Source organism: Alosa sapidissima, chromosome 4, assembly GCF_018492685.1.
Source record: "Alosa sapidissima isolate fAloSap1 chromosome 4, fAloSap1.pri, whole genome shotgun sequence".
Taxonomy (NCBI): Eukaryota; Metazoa; Chordata; class Actinopteri; order Clupeiformes; family Clupeidae; genus Alosa; species Alosa sapidissima.
The window spans coordinates 32,840,482-32,850,481 of NC_055960.1; the positions used below are offsets into that span (position 1 = coordinate 32,840,482).

General features: G+C 44.6%; 2 protein-coding genes across 24 annotated transcripts in view; both read left to right on the top strand.

Annotated features, from left to right (window-relative positions):
• Nucleotides 1-7,419, top strand: part of ralgapb (Ral GTPase activating protein non-catalytic subunit beta) — a 43,633-nt gene extending 36,214 nt beyond the window's left edge. For 14 of the 22 annotated variants that reach the window (XM_042089359.1, XM_042089360.1, XM_042089357.1 and 11 more), the window contains 2 exons: nucleotides 258-424; nucleotides 6,990-7,043. In XM_042089359.1, the coding sequence (XP_041945293.1) occupies nucleotides 258-424; nucleotides 6,990-7,028 (206 nt within the window). In that variant the 3' untranslated portion in view covers nucleotides 7,029-7,043. Of the gene's footprint in view, nucleotides 1-257; nucleotides 506-6,231; nucleotides 6,509-6,989 lie in introns of those variants that run through there. The other 8 variants (XM_042089370.1, XM_042089367.1, XM_042089371.1 and 5 more) reach the window with 3 other exon arrangements.
• The window catches only part of LOC121707084 (potassium voltage-gated channel subfamily KQT member 2), a 44,916-nt gene continuing 41,927 nt past the window's right edge, over nucleotides 7,012-10,000 (top strand). Inside the window, exons 1-2 of one of the 2 annotated variants that reach the window (XM_042089378.1) lie at nucleotides 7,012-7,024; nucleotides 7,679-9,957. In XM_042089378.1, the coding sequence (XP_041945312.1) occupies nucleotides 9,665-9,957 (293 nt within the window). In that variant the 5' untranslated portion in view covers nucleotides 7,012-7,024; nucleotides 7,679-9,664. Of the gene's footprint in view, nucleotides 7,025-7,582; nucleotides 9,958-10,000 lie in introns of those variants that run through there. The other variant, XM_042089379.1, reaches the window with a different exon arrangement.

Genomic DNA, 10,000 nt, shown 5'->3' on the forward strand with positions numbered 1-10,000 from the left:
ATGAAGTGAAGAGCTTCTGTGTTAATTTGGTAACTTTGTGTACATTTGTTCCCCCTTGAGCCAAGGAATGTTGTGTGTGTGTGTGTGTGTCTATAACAAGACTACATACAATGTGCTCAGTTTCACAGTGCAGGATTTTTGTATAGCTTAAGAGGCTTTTTATTGAGGGATGTTGTGTTTGCATTTTAATAAGTATTAGTCACTCCAAGTGAATAAACAAATGTGTTTGTGTGTGTGTCCATCTTCCTGTGGGTCAGGGTTCCTGGTGCGTCAGACGGTGATAAACGCCTGCAGGCGTAAGCGTCTGGAGAGCGACTCATACAGTCCGCCCCACGTGCGCCGCAAGCAGAAGATCGCCGACATTGTCAACCGCTACCGCAACAAACAGCTGGAGCCCGAGTTCTACACCTCGCTCTTCCAGGAGGTCGGAGAGAGCAGCCTCAATCCTTAACACACACACACACACACACACACACACACAGACAGATAAACATATACCGATGCTGCAAATGATACCCTTAAGCAGAGAGTCAGAGGGCCTACAATCCTGGAAATGCAAAACAAACACACACAGACACACACACAGACACACACACAGAAACACACACACACACACACACACACACACACACTCACACTCACACTCAAACACTCATAAGTGAGCTCCAATTCTGGAGAACAGGCAGTTCTGTTTCTGTTTTCACCTATTTGCCACTTGCTCATATACAAACAGTGCTGTACCTGTTGGATTTTATTAAGTGTCATTCTCTTACACACACACACACACATATACACACACACACACACACACACACACACATATACACACACACACACACACACATATATACACACACACACACACACATATACACACACACATATACACACACACACACACACACACACACACATATATACACACACACACACACACACACACACACACACACAGAGTCCATTCTCCAAGCTGTTAAGTTTTATTAAGAGTTTTTTGTGTTTTCCTCCTGCCATGTCATGTTCCAGACATGATCCAGACTACTGTATTTTAGTTTCTTTTTTCTTTTTGCGTGTGTGTGTGTGTGTTAATGATTTATTGTCAGAGAGAGGAGGATGGCTGTTAACACTACAATCCATCAACATGAGGTGCCATTGACCATGCTGTGTAGTGGACTCTTGTGACATGTGGGTTTGATCTGAAAGCGTGACCGCTGCCAGCATCACAACTGTGTGTGCTCTTTCATTTCCAGAGAGACAGACACGTCGATTTGTTTGTTTGTTTGTTTGTTTTTCGTTCGTTGTTTTGCATCAACCCATGTGCCAGTAAACATTGAACTCTTTAGTAGTCTAGCTCTTGTTGATTTGGATCTCAGGTAGTTTTGTTCCGTGTGTTCCTGTGCGTGTTGGGCACGTTTGGCGCGTCAGCTTCAGCTTCAGCTTCAGTGACTGTGCACTCCACTGGCCTGGCGCTCTGGCGCTCCACTGGCCTGGCGCTCTGGCGCTCCACTGGCCTGGCGCTCTGGCGCTGCACTGGCCTGGCGCTCCACTGGCCTGGCGCTCTGGCGCTCCACTGGCCTGGCGCTCTGGCGCTCTGGCGCTGCGGGCATCCATCACCCTCTGGGCTCCAGGTTACAGGCTCCTCTTGCACTTACAAACATGACTCTTTTATTTTTGCTTTGAAGACACTGACTGACTGACTGACTGACTGACTGACTGACTGACACCTGTGTTGCCATCGTGGGTTTCTGTGGGGTTGATCAGTTCCTTCTTTTTTTTTTTTTTCTTTTTTTTTTTTTTTTGGTGCCAAGACTGAAACCTCAAGTAGTTCTTCCAGTTCACTAGAACGAGTGGCATGGTTTGTGGAGAGGATGTCCATATTTACTGTATGTGTCAAGGTTTTTTCCCTTTCACATTGTTTTGGCTTCGGCTGCAGCTGTAAAACCACGATTGGGTTCACAGTCCTGTGATTTCTGTCACATTTCTCATAGCCAAGTGGCATGAATCATTTCACTTTTTGTATTAATCAAGTATCGTCTTTTTTATTACTATTCCATTTGAAGTATGAAGCAATTTGAACCAAATACAAAGGGCTTGATTTCCCCCTGTTCTTTTCCATTTTGTTCTTTTTCTGGACCTCTGGTTTAGCAGAACCACCCATCATGAGGTCCAGTCATCATTTAGTTTCAGTCATTTTTTTGTTTATTTATTTGTTGTGGCTATTTCAAGTGTGGAGTTGCACCCAGCTGTTGTCAAACTTCACTGTTGTCTGGTATCCATTTCAGCTGATAGCACATCGCATTGTCGACATTTCTGCACTAGCGACTGAACGAGGAGACTTGCAAGGAAGGAAAAGCTCTGCCATTACTGTACTCAGTCCTCAACGCTCATACCCTTTTTTCTAAACTATAACTTTGTTTTCAAAGTTCTCTACTTTTTAAATATTAAATGACCTTTACAGTCCATAAGGACTGATTAGAGCTACAACTGAATTTTTGATGTCGAAAAAAAAAGAGAGAAGAGCTGAAATGTTGAAATGCCAGGAGGACCCCTATGAGCTGGTCATCTGACTTTAGACCGAAAGAAGAATTATGTTTTGAGAAAGTAAAACCTCTAACATATCTGTTTTGGGGATGTGTATGGCTGTTTTAAATACAATTTATTATTATTAAGCCACCTGCTTTAATATGAATAATGTTATACACACATTCTTTTGTCATTTGTTTGAGATGATTTTTCTCTCTGCTGTTTTCTGTAAATATTGAAAGCATCATCTTGTATAAAGTTGGATGATATGTACATATGAAAGTGTGAAAGTTGATTTCACTCATCTGATCTCTGCTCTTTAGGAAAGGCACAAAAACGCTTGTTTGTATTTATGCCTATTATATATGTGTCCAAAAGAAACACATTGAATATTGAATGTAACACATGTAATGAATAAAGATTTTAATTAACTTCTTAAACACCAACAGTCCTTGATGACTCTTTCCGGAAAAATCGGTTTAAAAGTGTCAGTTGGTATTTCTTTATTGTGTTCTCGTTCCCAGTAGACGGTGTTGCTCTGCTGGTGAGATGAAGAGGGCTTTCCTTCAGGTCCTCTGCTCCGACCCAAGTTGTTTGTCACTGTCTGCTTTGTGTAGATAACAGTGGCAGCATTGTTCTGCAACTTTCTAGGCCGTTGAGCTGATTTGTGATAGAGGTTTAATGTTTCTTTTCCTCTTTTGGGAAGAGGATTTGACCCTTTTTATGCAATGGCCAACATCAATGCATAATGTACTTTTAGCTGGGATTCTTCCAGCCCTTGGGGCCATCTACAGACACTAACCCTCCAGTCTCGCCACATGGGGGCAGTAGAGCATCTGTACACAGACTGGAGGCAGAGAGGCACTAGGCTGCCAATGCATTGGTCCACAAAGCCTACTCTGGCATAGTAGCAGCTTGTCTCAGCATGTCTTAAGTATCATCCCTGTTGTCGCCAGAAGTGACCACTATTTAACCACTGTTAAGATCCACGACGGACGCAATTAGGGATGTACAAAGTGAATCATTTAGAGGCTCAGTATTCCTGTCGGACATTTAGTAGGACAACGCTGACATTAAACCCCTAAGGTTGCCTGTGTGAAGTATTTTTCACACAGCAAGGGGAAAAAATGTGGAACTGCAGAAAGGGCCACTTTTGTGTGAAATTAGTCATTTCTATCACCGCTGTCGGCGAACTGGAAAATGAGGCAGATGTCGTCGTAGAAAAGGATTCAATTTAATCTCGTAATGGAGACTGGCTCCTTAAAATAGAAAAACGAATAATTCAGGATTGTCAATTAAACGGTCACCCCCGCACAGCGTGTTGATGAAGTGAGCCATGACGTTTTGGACCTGCATGAAAGCGCACAAATATTGAGTCATTTCTAGCCGAGATCCGCGGTGCTTTCTGCACCTGGTACAGGAGGTGGGGTGTGGGGAGGGTTGGGGGCATTGTATGCATTATGTGCATTACGGTGTTGTGGGTTGTTAAGTGGCCTCTTGGCTCTCCCTCGCGTCATGTGGAGCTGGAGGGTGCCTTCCTCTCTGTGAAGAGCAGCTGCAGAGTTTGACCGTAAGTGGGTTCCAAGCGAGTGTTTGAAACGGTCGCAAAGTATGCTTGTTATTCTCTCCACCTCCACCTGTTCTCCTCCCTGTGTTAACAATGCATTTGTCTGATGCGTAGCCTTTGCCAATGCATTAGGCATGGCTTTGTGTTACAGAGGCTGTGTATTCCAGGCTGTATGTACCCTGTCCTGGGTTATCTTGTATAAGTGAGGCTATTTCTGTGACGCTTAGATTGCTGTCCAACAGATTTATTTCATATCTGCAGCTTCTTCTGACTCTGATGAGACTCCAGTGTGAAGTGATGGTGCTGCCTCTTGTCTTAGTGTTTAATACCCCACAGGATCCCTCCACTTCAGAGTGTGGATCATGTGCTCTTCAATTAGCATGTTCGTCCCCAATGACAACACTCCTCCACAGAAATGGTCTCAACTCCTCACACTGTTGGTCTCTAAGCCGTGCTCGTCTGTTTTACCGCCCTGATGACATCATGCATCTTACTAAAGGTGGCATACGGCCAATCGAGAAGGGGGGCAAAAACCAATTAAAGATGCCGTTGGCAGATCAGTGGAGTGATTTAGCGTTTTTTTTTTTCCCATCATGCGCCACACTCGCTGCCAGTTCCCGTTTGTTCTTTGGGCCCGCTGGGGAGCCGGAGCGTGTTATGAGGGGCCACGCACAGCTGATGGGAAGAATAATTCCCTGAGCAAACACCTCATTAAGGGGAGATGGAGAGGGGGGAGCGGGAATAAGAAGGCAGCACAAGCCTGTGTAAGGCCAGACTGTAGATCAATCCTCACCCCCACCCCACAGTTCCTGAACCTGCTGACACACACACACACAAACACACACACAGAGGCTGTGGCCCTTTGGGACAATGTGGAGATTGCTGAGTCATCCTTTACCACCAGGGAAGTACTTTATCGTAATTTATGTGCACTTTTCCCCTTGTGAACTCTTGCTGATAGTGCACCAATGACCCCACCCCCACCTCCCCCTCAAAACACACACACACACACACACATTGGCCCCTGCGTGAGCCATGGAGATGTCCCGTAGTGCTCTGGCTGACCTCTACAGCTGCGTGAGGGCCCTGTATCAATGTCAACTCTCCTCAAGGTCCAGGCAGACCGGCAGGCCGGAGCGTGGGCACGCGGGCGGTGCGGCAGCAGAATCCTTGCCCTGAAGGCTTTGGAGGCCCCGCTGCTGCTGCTGATCCCTGGCTTGAGCCAAGGTGCTTTGATCGCCATGGCAATCCCTGCGTTGCGCCTTACACGGTGACTTGGCTTTCTGCGAATCACCCCTCTCTCCCTCCCTCTTTCTCTCTCTCTCACTCTCTCTCTCTCTCTGTCTTCATCTGTCTTTCTGGTGGTGTGTAATTATCTTTGCCTTGTTTTGTCTCAGTCCATCTCACCACCCATCTGTTTGTGTTTCTGCCGTCCTCCCTCATCACCACCACCTTCGGTGCAGCCACCACCCTTTCTCCTCTCGTCACTCCTCTGCTCTTTCTTTGTCTGACTCTTTTAAAATACATGCACACACACACACACACACAATCCAGATAAGGGTTTTCTGAGGAGTCTGAAATTCAAAGAGGCCGGCAGAGTAATCCCCTTTCTAGTTGAAGTGAGGGTATATGAAGGGAAACACAGCTAGATATCTCTGGTTGGAGAAATAGGAAAGCAAGGAGAGCAAGCCGTTGCTGGATGGTTGTGACCAAATTAACCATTTTCTTCTCTGTTCAGTCCAATAGCTTTACTTACATATTATTGTGTCTTATGTCATAATTACAATGCCGAATACCACAGAAGATTACCATCTTGACATGGGCTTAAGAATAACAGCACACAAACACATGCACTATGTCAGCTTTATCATGACATGTAACATGACAGAATTGGGTGATATGCAACATGAATAAAGAGCTATAGGGCTATTATTAAAAGAGGAAGATGTTGGAATGTTTGTGACCAGAAGATCACATCCAACTCCGCTTTCCTGTCACGCATCTAATCCTTGTCATTCCTAGTTAGTAGTCTGCTGTCCTCATAGCTTCTCAATGAATGTGCACTTTAACAATCCAGTTCACGTTCTGCCATTATAGGTGCCTAGATGTCATGTGGGTTATGTCCTTAATTTCCTTTACGGCCCTATGCAAGTAAGTGAGAGCGGGAACGTGCTGAAGTTGTTGCTATGCTGCGCTATGCGCTGCACTTCAAGGCTACAGCTGCCGAGCAGGACATACCTGATGCTCAAGTGGTGGAGAGAGAGAGCAGGCCACGTCTCCATGGTTACCGATGCCTAACCTGTTTTCATCGGTGGGAAAATATATTGGCATTGTGGGTTGTGAACAGCGATGCTGGTGTTTCGACTCAGTGCTGCTGTAGGCTACATTAGTGGCTTACCATGAGAACGTGTGGAGGGGGTGAGTTGGAGGGCAGGAACAGGTGTTTGCCGTGTGGCTCACTAGCAGATCAATATCACATCATCAAAGCTAAAAGACCATCACTAACCCCAGGGCCAAGTGCATTTCCATTAGGTGTGACAAATCTGCTTATGCTTTGGAAAGTGTAGGCTTATGCTTTGTGTAAAACGACTCCTGAGATATAAGTATAAAAACACGATGCTGTAATAAGTAGGTTAGAAATAAGCATGTGACTAGAATGACCTATGATGTTTTATAACTGTTTGAGATACTATTTAAATGTGTTGTGTTAATAAACAAAGTGGTAAATGCAACAGCAGCAGACACTAGTAAAAGGGGGAAATTATCAAAAACATTTTGACAGTGTTTTATTTACATAGCCTATATAGGCTACATACTGTCTTTAACTCTGCATCATACACTCATGAAAGTGAAGGTGGATCGTTTTTATTTATTTATTTATTTTTATTTTTTTCGGCAGGTTCCTTTTTCCCCCTCGTCATCTTTGAGAAAACAGTAGCCAATTGTCTCGCCACTCCGGGCTTCAGGGACAGAAAACAGAACAGGCTCATTGTTCAGTGGGTTGTTGCCATGGAAACGCATCCCTGAGAGATGAAAACCAATCCGCCATCCGAGCTTATGTTTTTCTGGTTCTCTGTGAATGTGTGCTGTGGGGATATCCATTCTTTATGCATAATTTACTACCATTTTTTTCTAATATTCTCAGCACTAGCATGTTCACTTACTATAGTATTACCATCTGTAAGCTACCATAACCTTCCATGTCTGTGTATGCTGTAGGGCTTGGCTGGCTACTCATTTAATTAGGTTTATAGTGATAGGCTCATTCACACCAAGAACGATAACGATTACCACTATACTATTACCATAACGATAAAAGCGTTCACACTGAACAACGATAAACAAAGTCTCTCCTTGTGTTAATGAATGTGACGGTTAAAATTCAATGGGTTCTGATTGACTATTAGCTTTTTATCGTTCTGAAAATCGCTCTGAAAGTGATCCCCAACGATATCGTTCTTCATGTCGTTATCGTTATATGTGAACGTCGTCATTCATATTAACGAGAACGATATTTATTTATAGCTTATCGTTATTGGTGTGAATGGGCCTTATGGTTGCGTTTCCTATGTTGATGTTTGGGACAAGGAGGGCTAGAGGACCTGTCTGTGGTGATTTCTTGCTGGGCTGACTGAGCTGTGGCACGAATCAATACAGGATCCTGAGATCAATTCCTTCCCCCCTTTTTCCTTAGCTGACCTGCTCTTCAAGTGGTCAAGCCGGTAGACAGCCCCATCCCCAACCTCTTTACACACACCTTTAACAGAGTAATTAGGTTCTGTTTACATGTCATGTTGTGTAGCCTACAACACGAGAGGAAAAAGGAGGTAAACACTCAACAACTCTTACACAATCAAATGTAGGCCTACTGTTTTGTGTTGTATAGTAGTTAAATGGTACCGGCCAAATTGTAGGCTATTTTTGTTTTTATCCTTAACAGAAATTCTGCTTTAACCATGAAGAACAATTTTAGCAGGTTTATTTAGCAGGTTTATTTATGCCCAGCTAAACCTCAACCACATCAATGATTATGCATAATTCAGTGTTGGTCAGTGATTAACGATGCCTTTGTGCTGGCAAATCCCAGAAATGTTTTTTTTTTTTTTATTAGACCCATGATGTAACTGATTAACTGATTAACTGATGTAACTGATTTAATGTTTGTGTATTGCTGATGATGATTGGAACACGGCAGCTATTCCCCACCCATCTCTCTTCTCTTCTCACATAGGGCTGAGCCACATGCGGCTTGATGGGTCATTATGGTGGATGTCCCACATCCATGGAGAACCACATGAAGCATAATGGAATGTGAGGGCCAGAAGTGGCCCAAAGGCTGACATCCCCTGATTGGAAGAGGGTTACCCTGACCATAGAGGTCACCTGGCCTTTGCTGGTCACTGTGACACTGGCATTCTGTTCTGCAGGTTTGAGGCTCAGGGGGCCAAGAGATGCTGAACAAATCAGCAGGAACACTCTGTCCTGCTCTCTTTGCTTATTCTCCGCCATGCTTTCCCATTGTTGTGTTCAATTCTGTTCGATTCCTCTCCACCCATCTCTCTCCCTCTCTCTCTCTTGCACACACACACACACAAACACAGACACACACACGCTCATGCACACTGCACACTGACACACACACACACACACACACAAACAAATCCAATCCTGTTGCTTTCACTCTTGCTTTGCTCCCATCTTAATTATTTTTACCCCTGGCTCTGATCCAGTCCTTTGTCCATTTCGCCTGCTCTTTCTCCTCCTCCCACTACCTTGGTCTCTTTTCTGACAGTGACCATTTTGGGTGGATTGATGCCTTCTGCTAAATGTAGGGGAACTAGAACCCGGATTAGCTAGATTTGCAATACATTTTTGTGACTAACCTGATATGGACATTGTGCAAGAAAAAGAGAAGAGTGGAGATGTATATGTTTTGTCCTTTGTTTTACACACCAAATAGCCTACTTTCTAAATTGAATTAACTTAATCCCTTGTTACAGAAAAATATCAGAAGTTCATGGTCAAATATGGATCACAATGGTTCTGCATTATTGCACATGTGTACTGATTTGGCTTACAACTGGGGACAGGCAGTCATACATATTTGAGGTAGTGGAATTAGCAATGGCATTTGAGACTGTAATCAAGAAATGCTCCATGACAGACCAAAAATATCAGTTTGTGTATTTTTCTTCTGGGGCTGCAGGATGTGATTTTCTTGTTCAAGCGCCTCGTTTCTAATCCGATCTCCAGATTGATATTCTGAAGTCTGAATAATTGAAGACTTTTTTTTCTTTCTCTTGAAGTCAGGTGGCCGGAAGGTGCCGAGGGGGAGCGCAAGAGAGAAAGGAACAGAGAGCGCAAGAGAGAGAAAGAGAGAGATTGCAGATTCTCCTTCTTGCCTTTCTTGCCTTAGCGACATTCACTCCTCTCAGAAGAAGCTTACACGTCCACACTTGCGCACTAGGCGGACCTCTCACGCCCTTCTCAGTTTGGTTCCTGAGATGCTCCTACCTGGCAAAGAGATAGATAACCCCTCCAGCAGCGGCTCCCCATGACGGTATTACCCCGAGCATGGTGCAAAAATCCCGCAACGGCGGGGTCTACCCCGGCCCCGCCGCCGAGAAGAAGCTCAAAGTGGGCTTTGTTGGGCTAGAGGCAGGAGCGACAGACTCGAACCGAGACGGGGCTCTGCTCATAACCGGCACCGAGGAAACCAAACGAGGCAGCATCTTGAGCAAGCAGCGCTCCAGCATCTCCGGGAAGAAACCACCGAAGAGAAACGCCTTCTATAGACGGCTGCAGAATTTCCTTTACAATGTATTGGAGAGACCAAGAGGATGGGCGTTTATTTACCATGCTTATGTGTGAGTAATGGCATTGGGTTCACAGCCTAATATCTATTATGGT